The 15,772-nt window shown below is 44.2% G+C and overlaps 1 protein-coding gene across 3 annotated transcripts in view; it reads left to right on the plus strand.

Annotated features, from left to right (window-relative positions):
• Window positions 1-15,772, plus strand: part of NVL (nuclear VCP like) — a 102,768-nt gene that overhangs the window by 39,339 nt on the left and 47,657 nt on the right. For 2 of the 3 annotated variants that reach the window (XR_008891728.1, XM_056568463.1), the window contains exons 7-12: window positions 1,590-1,713; window positions 3,674-3,744; window positions 4,808-4,942; window positions 8,564-8,665; window positions 9,832-9,949; window positions 10,187-10,331. Coding sequence is in view for 2 of the 3 variants with exons in the window: in XM_056568463.1 (XP_056424438.1) it covers window positions 1,590-1,713; window positions 3,674-3,744; window positions 4,808-4,942; window positions 8,564-8,665; window positions 9,832-9,949; window positions 10,187-10,331 (695 nt within the window). In the remaining variant the exon portion in view is untranslated. The remainder of the gene's footprint in view (window positions 1-1,589; window positions 1,714-3,673; window positions 3,745-4,807; window positions 4,943-8,563; window positions 8,666-9,831; window positions 9,950-10,186; window positions 10,332-15,772) is intronic. The other variant, XM_056568464.1, reaches the window with a different exon arrangement.

Below are 15,772 nucleotides of genomic sequence, written 5' to 3' on the forward strand. Positions count from 1 at the left end.
CCCATAGACGTGAATGGAAGGAGCATGGCGGCCACATCGCCAGTCATCTGGCAAGGAGCGGAGTTCACACCGTGCACTAAATGACAGGGGGACGCAGCGTAGATCACGGGGGTCCCCAGCGGCAGGACCCCGCAATCTAACATCTTATCCCCTATCTTTTGGATAGGGCATAAGATGTTTCCAGCAGAGCACCCCTTTAACTTCTGACCCAAACAATGAAGTTAAAGGGGTACTCCGGTGGAAAACATATATATTTTTTTTTTAAATGAACTGGTGCCAGAAAGTTAAACAGATTTGTAAATGACTTCTATTAAAAAATCTTAACCTTTCCAGTACTTTTTAGCAGCTGTATGCTACAGAGGAAATTCTATACTTTTTTGAATTTCTTTTTTGTCTTGTCCACAGTGTTCTCAGCTGACACCTCTGTCCGTGTCAGGAACTGTCCAGAGTAGGAAAGGTTTGCAATGGGGATTTTCTCCTGCTCTGGACAGTTCCTCATACAGGCATCAGGTGTCAGCAAAGAGCACTGTGAACACAAAAAAGAAATTCAGAAAGTATAGAATTTCCTCTGTAGCATACAGCTGCTAAAAAGTACTGGAAGGGTAAAGATTTTTTAATAGAAGTCATTTACAAATCTGTTTAACTCTCTGGCACCAGTTGATTAAAAAATAAAGTTTTCCACCGGAGTACCCGTTTTAATGTTTTTTATACCGCACACAAAACTTTTGTTTTGGATTTTTTTTTTTCCCCAGTTAGTTTTAACTTGTCCTCTAAGACGGAATAAAATAGTTAGGACTCTTTAGGGTTTAGAAAAAAAAACAAATGTAAAAATTTTTTTAATAAAAATCAACTCCAAAAGACCTAAAAGTTTTTAAGGGGTAAATTAAGTAATGAAAAATAAAATAAAAATAAATTAAAGGGGTATTCTTCCCTCTAGACATCTTATCCCCCTATCCAGTGTTCTGAAAGTTATTTTCATAACGCTGAGTCTGGGAGACCGTGGTCTCGATGTCACGCCCCCTTGTGATGTCACGCCCCCTCCATTCATGTCTATGGGAGGGGGCGTGACGGTCGTCACGCCCCCTCCCATAGACATGAATGGAGGGGACGCGGTGTGACATCACAACCGCGGTGTTCTGGAAATAACTTTCAGAACGACGGGAGCTGCACAGAGATCGCGGGGGTCCCATCAGCAGGGCAGACATCTTATCCCGTATGCTTTAGATAGGGGATAAGATGTCTAGGGGTGGAGAACCCCTTTTACTAATAATTTATCCAATTCCAATGGCCGACATCCATCATGGCAGCTCAGCAAACTTTATTAGGAAGATGAATCTGTACCACAAAGGATCAATACATTGGGGGAGAGGAAAAGTTGCCATAGCAACCAGTCAGATCCCATCTTTCATTTATTTTTTTTTATTTTTTTTGTCTCTGGAAACAAAATCTGGAATCCAGTTGCTATGGGCAACCGCTCCATTATACAAGTTTTGGTAAATCTCTCCCTATAGGTCGGCTGTAAAGGGGATTTCTTTTTCTCATGTTTTTTTTTTGCCTTCTAACTCAAATTCTTTGCCGTTCCTTGACAGAAATCCGTGGACACTTCTCTTTTGGAACCTGAGAAGAAAAAATCCAAATTAAGGAAATCTCGGAGAGCGAAGGCCGATTCCCAGGACGTGGATGAGGAGATAAAATCCGCTCTGATGAAGAGAGGTGAGAGGAGACGTCATTCTAAGATATATAAAACTCTAAAATAGAAAACCTGTATGTGCTTCCGGCAGCGCTGGAGGTTCTGGCTCTCGACCACGGGAACGGAAGATCGTGACGTCACGACTCCGCCCCTGTGTGACGTCACGCCCCGCCCCCTCAATGCAAGTCTATGGGAGGGGGCGTGACAGCTGTCACGCCCCCTCCCATAGGCTTGCATTGAGGGGGCGGAGCGTGACGTCACACGGAGGAGGAGCCGTGATGTCACAATGCTCCAGCCCCGTGATCGACAGTAATCAGACCCAGAGCGAACACGCTGATTTTAACAGGGTGCGACGTGCAAGATCACGGGGGTCCCCAGCGGCGGGACCCCCGCGATCAGGCATCTTATCCCCTATACTTTGGATAGGGGATAAGATGTCTAAGCGCCGGAGTACCCCTTTAAGCCAAATAACATGTTTCGAGGCTAACACGCCTCTTCATCAGGTAAAACAGGCTTACATACGTACATAATAAAACGGCTGTTTATAAAGAGCTTTTGGCACCAAGGAGTACAATAATACCGCCCCCTGGGCATGGGATCATGATCCCGATGTTTACCAGATGTTATATATACACAAAACTTAACAATAAATAAGAACAATGATAATTGGTTTTAAAACACGCACAGTGACCTCACCAGCAGAATAGTGAGTACAGCTCTGGAGTATAATACAGGATATAACTCAGGATCAGTACAGGATAAGTAATGTAATGTATGTACACAGTGACCTCACCAGCAGAATAGTGAGTACAGCTCTGGAGTATAATACAGGATATAACTCAGGATCAGTACAGGATAAGTAATGTAATGTATGTACACAGTGACCTCACCAGCAGAATAGTGAGTACAGCTCTGGAATATAATACAGGATATAACTCAGGATCAGTACAGGATAAGTAATGTAATGTATGTACACAGTGACCTCACCAGCAGAATAGTGAGTACAGCTCTGGAGTATAATACAGGATATAACTCAGGATCAGTACAGGATAAGTAATGTAATGTATGTACACAGTAACCTCACCAGCAGAATAGTGAGTACAGCTCTGGAGTATAATACAGGATCTAACTCAGGATCAGTACAGGATAAGTAATGTAATGTATGTACACAGTGACCTCATCAGCAGAATAGTGAGTACAGCTCTGGAGTATAATACAGGATATAACTCAGGATCAGTACAGGATAAGTAATGTAATGTATGTACACAGTGACCTCACCAGCAGAATAGTGAGTACAGCTCTGGAGTATAATACAGGATATAACTCCGGATCAGTACAGGATAAGTAATGTAATGTATGTACACAGTGACCTCACCAGCAGAATAGTGAGTACAGCTCTGGAGTATAATACAGGATATAACTCAGGATCAGTACAGGATAAGTAATGTAATGTATGTACACAGTGACCTCACCAGCAGAATAGTGAGTACAGCTCTGGAGTATAATACCGGATATAACTCAGGATCAGTACAGGATAAGAAATGTAATGTATGTACACAGTGACCTCACCAGCAGAATAGTGAGTACAGCTCTGGAGTATAATACAAGATATAACTCAGGATCAGTACAGGATAAGTAATGTAATGTATGTACACAGTGACCTCACCAGCAGAATAGTGAGTACAGCTCTGGAGTATAATACAGGATATAACTCAGGATCAGTACAGGATAAGTAATGTAATGTATGTACACAGTGACCTCACCAGCAGAATAGTGAGTACAGCTCTGGAGTATAATACAGGATATAACTCGGGATCAGTACAGGATAAGTAATGTTTGGCTCAGTTGTTTGTGTAGATTATTTGTACTTGTAAAATGATGTTGCAAAGTGAAAATAGTCTTAAAATTTCCTCTCTTAAATAGATAAAGAAGAATAAATAATCTAAAATATTTCCTTTTTAAATATCTAATTTGCATTTAAAGCAGAAACCATTGAGTTGCAGAAATCCTCTGTCCGCTTTGAAGATGTGGGAGGAAATGATGACACCCTGACTGTAAGTGCGCCAATTCCTTTACTGTGTATTAGAAGTGACACCAGTGATACAAATAGGAGATAAGGGCATTTTATTGTGATGTTATCTGTCATGACCCATTGGTTTCTATAAGATAAGTATTTGACAGACATCTCAGCTGCTGCAGAACCTCATAATAGAAAATTTACCCTATATTTGAAGTTATATTGAAGTGTCATGACCTCTACTAGAGATGAGCGAACTTACAGTAAATTCGATTCGTCACGAACTTCTCGGCTCGGCAGTTGATGACTTTTCCTGTGTAAATTAGTTCAGCTTTCCGGTGCTCCAGTGGGCTGGAAAAGGTGGATACATTCCTAGGAAAGAGTCTCCTAGGACTGTATCCACCTTTTCCAGCCCACGGGAGCACCTGAAAGCTGAACTAATTTATGCAGGATAAGTCATCAACTGCCGAGCCGAGAAGTTTGTGACGAATCGAATTTACTGTAAGTTCGCTCATCTCTAACCTCTACTATTGCCCTTAACCTATAGCCTTGTATACAGTGATGAATATCGGACCTCCAGATGTTGCAAAACTACAACTCCCAGCATGCCCGGACAGCCAACGGCTGTCCGGGCATGCTGGGAGTTGTAGTTTTGCAACATCTGGAGGTCCGCAGGTTGAACAAAGAGCAAAATGACAGCTCACCGCCTCTCAGCTACACCTGTGCACGGGCCTGGTTAGCCGCGTCTCCAACCACGTGGGTATATACAGGAAGGAACGGTTCAGCCCAGGATTGCAGGTAAAAGCAGATATTCTTTATTGGGTCATATTCAGATGGAACAAGAAACAGCCGACGCGTTTCGGACCTACACTTGGTCCTTAGTCATGGCATGACCATGACTAAGGACCAAGTGTAGGTCTGAAACGCGTCGGTGGTTTCTTGTTCCGTCTGAATATGACCCAATAAAGACTATCTGCTTTTACCTGCAATCCTGGGCTGGACCGCTCCTTCCTGTATATGTCCGCAGGTTGAAGACCACTACTCTAGATTGATGACTTTGCATTGCATGAATTGATCACAGATTATATAATTCCTTACAGGAAGTCTGCAAACTATTGATTCATATGCGTCACCCTGAAGTCTATCAACATCTGGGGGTGGTGCCTCCCCGGGGTTTTCTGCTACATGGACCTCCGGGTTGCGGGAAGACCTTATTGGCACAAGCAATTGCTGGGGTAAGAGACTTTTTATGATGTGTTTTGTAATTAAAGGGGGCACTCCCCTGGAAAACATTTCTTTTTTTTTTTTTTTTTTTTTTTATCAACCGGTGCCCAAAAGTTAAACAGATTTGTAAATGACCTCTATTTAAAAATCTTAATCCTTCCAGTACTTATTAGCTGCTAAATACTCCACAGGAAGTTCTTTTCTTTTAGAATTTCCTTTCTGTCTGACCACAGTGCTCTCTGCCGACACCTGTTCATTTTAGGAACTGTCCAGAGTAGAAGCAAATCCCCATAGCAAACCTCTCCTGCTCCGGACAGTTCCTAAAATGGACAGAGGTGTTAGCAGAGAGCACTGTGGTCAGACTGGAAAGAAATTCAATAAGAGAATAACTTCCTGTGGAGCATATAGCAGCTGATAAGTACTGGAAGGATTAAGATTTTTAAATAGAATTAATTTACAAATCTGTTTAGCGTTCTGGCACCAGTTTATTTAAAAAATAAGTGTTCCAGGGGAGTGCCCCTTTAACTTAAACATAGCACTTTTACGGTATCAATGAGTCAATGTCATATAAATGGCTGCTACATCGCCTCGATGAGGAAATGACTGCCGGGCCCCTTCCTCTAATAATCAAGAAATGACTCTGCTTATCTTGTCTACACAGCAAAGCTGACAAGTGAACTGCATAAATCAGGAAGTGTCAGCCATATGTGCGCTCTAGTGGCCAACTTGAAAACTGCAGTATGTAAAGTACATGTCATTAACAGGAGCCCCCCAAATAAACACATACTCAGGGTTGAGCTATAAAATATAAGCAAAACAATGATTTTCAATAATAAAATGGAAAACAAGAACATGAGTAAGCAAAGATAAATCGGTAGGGGTACACCCCAATGAACAGGAAAAAATGGGACAAAATCCGTCTAGCAAGCCATAGGCAACGGGTACAATACAAGTTGGGAAGCCATAGGGTGGTCATCCTATCCAACATTAAAGGGGTACTCCGCTACTCAGCGTTTGGAACTATCTGTTCCGAACTCTGGAGCCGGCGCCGGGAGCTTGTGATGTCATAGACCCGCCCCCTCATGGTGTCATGCTCCACCCCCTCAATGCAAGTCTATGGGAGGGGGCGTGATGGCCGTCAATAGACTCCAATAGACTTGCATTGAGGGGCTGGGGCGTGACGTCACGAACTCCCGGCTCCAGCGTTCTGAACAGTTTGTTCCAAACGCTGAGCAGCGGAGTACCCCTTTAAGAAAGAGAAAGAAAGAAAAGAATAAAAAAAATATTAAGACCAAAAAGAGCAAAGGGAGAGAGGGGAGGATAGGACAGGGGGAGAAGGCTTCCAATCACTTGTGGGCAAAGTGGGGAACCAGGGCTCGGCCTAATAACCCCAGAAAACCAGGAGAGACCATGAACTGCTGCCAGGAGAACCACATAGAAATAAAGCGAGTGGATCGGTCATGTTCCTCATCAATGAGCTCCTCCATGCGCATAATACCCTTAAAGGGGTACTCTGGTGGAAAACTTTTTTTTTTTTTTTTTTTTTTTAAATCAACTGGTGCCAGAAAGTTTAAACAGATTTGTAAATGACTTCTGTTAAAAAAAAATCTAAATCCTTCCAGTACTTATTAGCTCCTGAATACTACAGAGGAAATTCTTTTCTTTTTGGAACACAGAGCTCTCTGCTGACATCACGAGCACAGTGCTCTCTGCTGACATCTCTGTCCATTTTAAGAACGGTCCAGCGTAGGAGAAAATCCCCATAGCAAACATATTCTGCTCTGGACAGTTCCTAAAATGGACAGTGATGTCAGCGGAGAGCACTGTGGTCATGATGTCAGCAGAGAGCTCTGTGTTCTAAAAAGAAAAGAATTTCCTCTGTAGTATTCAGCAGCTAATAAGTACTGGAAGGATTAAGATTTTTTTAATAGAAGTAATTTACAAATCTGTTGAACTTTCTGGCACCAGTAAAAAAAATAAAAAGTTTTCCACCGGAGTACCCCTTTAAAAGATATCTGCAGCAGTATATAACGTATCCCCTATACGCAGGATAGGGGCTAAGTGTCTGACTGGGGGGGGACTGAACGTTGAGACCCACCGCGATCTCCTGTTCAGGGCCCCGACTCTCCTCATGCAGGAGGCGTGTTGGTCGTGGAATGACCCCGGGGCCGACACGACCTCTCCATGTTGAAATCTCTGGATGTTCCTGCTTGGAGGGAAAGCAAGGTTCCAAATTCGGGGAAGCCATAGGACCCGGAACTACTGGAACGTGATGGCGAGCCACCCACAAGTCCAGAGCTGGTGGGATGAGGGAAATCAGAGACTTTATTTGAACCCGTAATTTACAATCTCTATTATGTGTCTAGTCCAGGATTCTCACCAGTACAGCAGTCCAGGATTCTCACCAGTACAGCAGTCCAGGATTCCCACCAGTACAGCAGCCTTTGGCTATCTGGTCATTCTGGAAGTTGTAATTTTTGCAACAGCTGGAGGCACACTGGTTGGGAAGCACTGCCCTAAAGATTTACTGTTCTTAGAATTCAAGGCCTACTCATATGCCGCCAAGACCCAGGTCCTTACCGCCTTTGATAAAAGAAATAACCTCCTCAGTCCCTAATTCCAAGAAAGAGGAGTCTATAGAAAAAGATACCTCAGAATCAAGGGCAGGAAGAGCTGTTTCATGGACATAAGCATTAAAGGGGTACTGCGGCGCTAAGACATCCCCCATTAGAATCAGCCCCCGGAGCGTGCTCGCTCCAAGTCTGATTACTGGCTATCACGGGGACGGAGCATAGTGATGTCATGGCTCCACCCCCGTGTGATGTCACGCTCCGCCCCCTCAATGCAAGGAGAGCTGTCACGCCCCCTCCCATAGGCTTGCATTGAGGGGGCGGAGCTAAATGTCACACGGGGGCGGAGCCGTGACATCACTATGCTCCGTCCCCGTGATCGCCAGTCTGATTCTAACGGGGTGCGGCGTGGAAGATCACGGGAGTCCCCAGCGGCGGGACCCCCGCGATCAGGCATCTTATCCCATATCCTTTAGATAGGGGATAAGATGTCTTGGTGCCGGAGTACCCCTTGGCGTCAAGAACATCAGTAGGCAGCTCAGCATGCTTGCCCTTAAAGGGGTACTCCACCCCTAGACACGTTATCCCCTATCCAAAGTATAGGGGATAACATTTCTGATTGCGTGGGGGCTGGGCCGAATGGACCCCCACGATCTCCTTGCCGGCGCTGCGGCGTTACCTTCAGTGATCATGTCACGCCACGCCCCCTCCATTCATGTGTATGAGAGGGGCCATGATGGCTAGTACACAGCCGACACCCCTCCTCCCATAGACCTGAATGGAGGGGGCGTGGCTGCTGTGATTGCCAGTCATCTGGCACGGAGTCTAGTTCGCTTTGTGCACCGGATGACTGGGGCAGCGCGGGGGTTCGACCACTGGGGTTAAGGGATAACATGTCTAGTGGCAGAGTTTTAATGTATACCTATCACTTAAAAAAATATTACTTAAAAAAATAAGCTTTTGACTTGTCCTAAGTGATACATCTGTTTTCTTGTTATATATTCTGAGGCGAGCTGTATCATAATCTTTCATAAACTAATCACTTACTATCGTCTCCTTAAGGAGCTGGATTTACTGATGATCAAGGTTGCGGCCACAGAGGTGGTGTCGGGCGTCTCGGGGGAATCCGAGCAGAAGTTGAGGACTCTGTTTGAACAAGCTGTGGTAAGGTCTTTACTTTACTGCTCTGTGCTACTGTGGCCCACTTGTTCAGAGGGCAGGACTGTGTTTCCATTGATGTGTTGTCAAACGTACTGTGCCACAGTGGTATTCTGATTATACTGTGCCATTGTGGTATTGTAATTATACTGTGCCATAATGGTATTCTGATTATACTATACCATAGTGGTATTGTGATTATACTGTGCCATAATGGTATTCTGATTATACTATACCATAGTGGTATTCTGATTGTACTGTGCCATAGTCGTATTCTGATTATACTGTGCCATAGTGGTATTGAGATTATACTGTGCCATAGTGGTATTCTGATTATACTGTGCCATAGTGGTATTCTGATTATACTGTGCCACAGTGGTATTGTGATTATACTGTGCCATAGTGGTATTGTGATTATACTGTGCCATAGTGGTATTCTGATTATACTGTGCCATAGTGGTATTTTGATTATACTGTGCCATAGTGGTATTCTGATTATACTGTGCCATAGTGGTATTCTGATTATACTGTGCCATAGTGGTATTCTGATTATACTGTGCCATAGTGGTAATCTGATTATACTGTGCCATAGTGGTATTCTGATTATACTGTGCCATAGTGGTATTCTGATTATACTCTGCCACAGTGGTATTGTGATTATACTCTGCCACAGTGGTATTGTGATTATACTGTGCCATAGTGGTATTCTGATTATACTGTGCCATAGTGGTATTCTGATTATACTGTGCCATAGTGGTAATCTGATTATACTGTGCCATAGTGGTATTCTGATTATACTGTGCCATAGTGCTAATCTGATTATACTGTGCCATAGTGGTATTCTGATTATACTGTGCCATAGTGGTATTCTGATTATACTGTGCCATAGCGGTAATCTGATTATACTGTGCCATAGCGGTAATCTGATTATACTGTGCCATAGCGGTATTCTGATTATACTGTGCCATAGTGGGATTCTGATTATACTGTGTCACAGTGGTATTGTGATTATACTGTGCCGTAGCGGTATTGTGATTATACTGTGCCATAGTGGTATCCTGATTATACTGTGCCATAGTGGTATTGTGATTATACTGTGCCGTAGTGGTATTCTGATTATACTGTGCCACAGTGGTATTCTGATTTTGTATGTTTCGTGTCTATTGTTGCAGAGCAATGCTCCCTGCATCCTCTTCATCGATGAGATTGATGCCATAACTCCCAAGAGAGAAGTGGCCTCTAAGGACATGGAGCGGAGGATTGTGGCCCAGCTACTCACCTGTATGGACGGTCAGTAATGGTTTTCAATATAAACAATAGAATGCCTCCAGCTGTGGCAAAACTACAACTCCCACCACGCCCGGACAGCCTTCGGCTGTCCGGGCATGGTGGGTGTTGTAGTTTTGACACAGCTGGAGGAACCCTGGTTGGGAAACGCTGATCTAGTAGATTGAACGTTTAAATTCAACATTGGCCCATGTGTTCCAGGCCACTATGTTATAATTGTTATCGTTTTCTTCTTTTCAGACTTGAACAATCCGGCCGTCACGGCTCAGGTTCTTGTCATCGGAGCCACCAATCGACCGGATTCCTTGGATCCCGCTCTCAGGCGAGCTGGAAGGTTTGACCGGGAGATCTGCCTTGGGATCCCAGACGAAGGAGCAAGACTAAAGTAAGTATGGAGATTAAAGGGGTACTCTGCCCGAAGACATCTTATCCCCTCTCCAAAGGATAGGGGATAAGATGTCTGATCGTGGGGGTCTTGCCGCGATCTTGGCTGCGGCACCCCAAACATCCGGTGCATGTAGCGAACTTCGCTCCGTGGCGATGCGGGGTGGAGGCTCGGGTCATCACGGTCACTCCCCACTCCCATAGACTTGCATTGAGGGGGCGTGGCCGTGTCATCACGAGCGGGGCACGGTCGTAACGTCGTAAGCCTCCTGTGCTGCACCCGACACTTTAAACGAATGCTGGATGCAGCAGGGAGGTCGCGGGGGTCCTGCCGCTGGAGAAAGGGGATAAGATGTCTAGGGGCGGAGTACACGTTTAAGGGAAATCTTTAACCCATCAAGGATGCAGAAAGTAATTGGACTCCAGTAGTGCTCCAATCGTGCAGGCAGCCGGTAGTAATGGAGCGCTGACTAGACTGATCAATACTATGCTATGGCGCAGCGTTGTTCAGTGTATGCATTTGAAAGATTCCATGTAAAAATAAAAAATTGTGAATAAACTGTCTAGAATAATACAGAAGCCCCCAAAAGTTGTTAAAGGAGTAGTCCGGCGAACACGTTTCTTATCTTATCCGGTCCGGGATGCAAAAAAAAAAAAGAAAACAAACTTTCTCTTACCTGCCTACGCGCCCCCGGAGCTCCGGTACAGGTGTTGGGTCGACGGGCTGTTTCCTTCTTACTTCCTGTTAGCCCGGCACGTCACACGGAGCTTCAGCCTATTACCGGCCGAGGTGGGACATCGCTGCGGCCGGTGATTGGCTGAAGCTCTGTGTGACGTGCCGGACTAAAAGGAAGTAAGAAGCAAACAGCCCGGCGACCCAACACCTGTACCGGAGCTCCAGGGGTGCGTAGCCAGGCAAGAGAAAGTTTGTTGTTTTTTGTTTTTTTTTTGCAGCCCGAACCAGATAAAATAAGAAAAGTGCGCGCCGGACTACTCCTTTTAAATTGCTGAAAAATTTTAAGTGTTATGGAAATTAGAATGCAAAAGTGAAATGCACTGCGTCCCTCAGGGTTTAAAGGGGTACTCGGGTGGAAAGCAATTTTATTTTATTTATTTATTTTCAAATCAACTGGTGCCAGAAAGTTATACAGATTTGTAAATGATTTGTAAATGAAAAAAGTGTGTGTACTTACCCAATATTTCCACTCAAAAGGTTGGTCCTGCAGGAATCTTGCTAATGGGAATGGTGTTCCTGCTGTGGAAAAAGTGCAGGAACTCAGTTCCCACGCGTTCCTGTAGGACTTGGGCCTTGATCTTAACCCTTCCAGTACTTATCAGCTGCTGTATGCCCCACGAGAAGTTGTGTAGTTCTTTCCAGTCTGACCACAGTGCTCTCTGCTGACACCTCTGTCCATGTCAGGAACTGTCCAGAGCAGGAGAGGTTTGCTCTGAGGATTTGTTCCTGCTCTGGACAATTCCTGACATGGACGCAGGTGTCAGCAGAGAGCACTGTGGTCAGACTGGAAAGAACTACACAACTTCTCGTGGGGCATACAGCAGCTGATAAGTACTGGAAGGGTTAAGATTTTTTAATAGAAGTAATTTACAAATCGATATAACTTTCTGGAGCCAGTTGATGTGGAAAAAACTTGCACCGGAGTACCGCTTTTAAAAGGGATTATCTCACAATGAAATATGTTAGGTCTCGCAAAACCGTGCGACCATATAATTGAAAAAATGTTTTCATGCATACGGAATGCTGTTACTACGTAATTACAGAAACATGTCTGAAAATGCCATAACATTTTTTCCATAAAATACAGCTCTAAAATCGTAATGTGCATACCCCCAGAGCTAAAGCTCAAGTGTCGTAGCAATACTTACGCCTATGCCATTTTTTTTTATAAATTAGCAGGAATTTTGGTGCGTCTTATACGGCGAATACACATTAAAACCCTGTCCTATCGCGGCGGTCCCTGCGGCCATCAACGTCCGGGACCCGCTGCTAATACAGGACATCAGCGATCGCGGTGATGCCCTGTATTAACCCTTCAGACGCGGCGTTCAAAGCTGACCGCCGCATCTGAAGCGAAAGTGACACTAACACTGCTGCACCGGGAGGGACCTTACCTGCCTCCTCGGTGTCTGCTCCTGGGATCCCCTGCATGGCCGGCGCTCTCCTTCGTCGTCATCACGTTGTCACGCACGCCGTCCCGTCATCCAATAGGAGCGGCGTGTAGTGGCGACGTGATGGCGGCGACGGAGAGTGAGGATACCGGGCAGCAGAGATGTTCCGGAGCCACGGGGACACCCCAGGGACACGGCAACAGCGATGGAGGGCGACATCCAGGGCAGCGGTGACGGGTCCGGAGCGGCGGGGACACGTGAGTATTACCTCCTATACCAGTGGTCTTCAACCTGCGGACCTCCAGATGTTGCAAAAATACAACTCCTTGCATGCCCGGACAGCCAACGGCTGTCCGGGCATGCTGGGAGTTGTAGTTTTGCAACATCTGAAGGTCCGCTGGTTGAAGATCACTGTCCTATACTTTACATTGTATTCTAGATTTTCCTCCTTTAAAATTGGGTGCGTCTTATATGCCGGAGCTTCCTATATGGCGAAACATACGGTAACCAATTGTACCTAGAGCTCAATAATAGAACAGTGGGCTATAGGCTCCGCAATAAAAGTTAGCATAAGGCAAAATCAAAAAAATAAAAACAAATTGCTTCACAAGAAGTAAAACAAACCATAAATTGGGTATCGCTGTAACTAGAGATGAGCGAACTTACAGTAAATTCGATTCGTCACGAACTTCTCGGCTCGGCAGTTGATGACTTTTCCTGCATAAATTAGTTCAGCTTTCCGGTGCTCCGGTGGGCTGGAAAAGGTGGATACAGTCCTAGGAGACTCTTTCCTAGGACTGTATCCACCTTTTCCAGCCCACCGGAGCACCTGAAAGCTGAACTAATTTATGCAGGAAAATTCATCAACTGCTGAGCCGAGAAGTTCGTGACGAATCGAATTTACTGTAAGTTCGCTCATCTCTAGCTGTAACCATACTGACCTTCCGAATAAAGAGATTGTGTCCGTTTTATCGCATTGTGAATTTCTATAATATAATCAGTAGCGGCAGGTCCTTTTGTACACTTGTGAATGTCGCCCCCTGGTTCTCCCTGGTGCGAAGGTGACATTACAGGGTCACAATGACCTCCTTCCTTCTGGTGTAGATCACTAATCTGCTCTGAGAAAACCATAAAATCAGTTTTTAAACAGAGATAAGATTCTGCAGACTGTCGGCCATTATTATTCCAGGGTTATTTATATGGAGTGCATGGTCAGGAGGGCGCACAGGGCCCGTCACACCTATACACGTTCAGCTGATTCCACGCAGTTTAAAGGGGACCTCTCATCAAATAAACTTTTGATATATTTTAGATTAATGAATGTTGAATAACTTTCCAATAGCATGTTAATGAAAAATATGCTTCTTTCTATTGTATTTTTCCCGATCAGTCCTGTCAGCAAGCATTTCTGACTCATGCTGGAGTCCTAAACACTCAGAGCTGCCAGCCTGCTTTGTTCACAGCCAAACAGGCTGTGAACAAAGCAGGCTGGCAGCTCTGAGTGTTCTCCTTTGTGAACAAAGCAGACTGGCATCTCGTAGTGTTTAGGACTCCAGCATGAGTCTGAAATGCTTGCTGCCAGGACTGGTAGGGAGACCCCTAGTGGTCATTTCTTCAAAGTGGAAAATTAAATAGAAAGAAGCCTATTTTTTTTAATAACATGCAATTGTAAAGTTATTCTGCATACATTAATCTATAATATATCAAAAGTTTTTTTTTGATGAGAGGTACCCTTTAACCCCTTCCCACTCGTCGGTGATTGTGATCATGTTCACTTCTCCTCATGCCACAACTCTTTTTTTATTTTTCCACATATAGAGCAGTTGTACTTTGTAAAGACAATCCTTCGTTTTACCATAAAATGTAGAAAGAAATAGAAAATAAAAAAAGACAGAAATTATTCATTTTGGTCACATCACATCCCAGAATTTTTTTTTTCCGCCATAAAAAGCAAAAATAATAAAACATAAAAAAATATTAGACCAAAGAAAAAGCAAAGAGCATAACTACTGCTCAAGAATCACTTTATTTTACATATATAAAACTTACAAAAAGTAAAATATATTGCATAAGTTTAGGGCATAGAGAGATTTTAAAACCAACCAAGAAAACCGCAAAACAGCGATTCCCCAGTAATCATTAGGATACATAACAAATATACTACCATGGGTAATTAGGGTGAGATATGTAAACATGCAGTGTGTATTGCACTATATAAAGCAGCTATATAAGGATAAAGTACCCGGAGGGAAGAAATAACAAAAGTCTATGCCTGCGCCTACTGGGGTTATATTGCTCGCTACATGACAAACAGTGGTATAGTAGTAAACTTATAGGGAATGCTGTCGCTGTATGCCCCTATGTACATTTTCGGCTACCTGGAGTTTATCAAGGGACGTCCCTTGATAAATCCTGCATTTTATTTGCCCCCCCCCCCCCCCCCCCGTTTCCCCCATTTTTTTTTTTTTTTTTAACCACGCAGGATCAATAGCGTTATATATTAATAATAATTCCAAAATTTCACCATGTATCCATAACAAATATGCTTTGTTTTTTTAATTTAGACTCATATTTGAATAATTAGAAAAGGCTTACGGTATATATTTTTTTTAAACATTTTTTATTTATTTTACTAGTTCCAAGGGGACTCTTAAAGGAGTACTCCGCTGCTCAGCGTTTGGAACAAACTGTTCCGAATGCTGGAGCTGGCGCCCGGGAGCTTGTGACATCATAGCCCCGCCCACTCATGACGTCACAACCCACCCCCTCAATGCAAGTCTATGGGAGGGGGCATGACTGCCATAGACTTGCATTGAGGGGGCGGGACGTGATGCCATGAGGGGGTGGGGCTATGATATCACGAGCTCCCGCCTCCAGCATTCGTTCCAAACGATGAGCAGCGGAGTACTCCTTTTAAAAGCAATTATTTGATTGCTTTTTCAGTTCACTGATATACTACTGTATGCAAAGCAAGAAAGAAAACATCCTGTGCTCAAGATAAGGTCCCACAAAGAGCATTTTTTATTTTTGATCCTTTAAAATCGTTCACAATACAAAAAACATGCTTGATACGTTTTGGTGTCATAAGCTTATGACTAAGGGGGAACCTCTCAAAACACGTCAAGCATTTTCCGACAGTTCAGGGGTGTGTAAGCAGCGTTCCACTCTTACACCATACAGCGTATACGTTGAACTCTAGATAACAGCCTCCAGGAAGCTTCTGAGCTCCCCCTAGTGGTGACTGTGGGCAACAAGAATTTTCTATTTACCTTTATGTCTGAGGCTTCATCAGCGTGCAGTGTCTACAGTTCCCCA

The sequence above is a fragment of the Hyla sarda genome, chromosome 3 (assembly GCF_029499605.1).
Source record: "Hyla sarda isolate aHylSar1 chromosome 3, aHylSar1.hap1, whole genome shotgun sequence".
NCBI lineage: Eukaryota > Metazoa > Chordata > Amphibia > Anura > Hylidae > Hyla > Hyla sarda.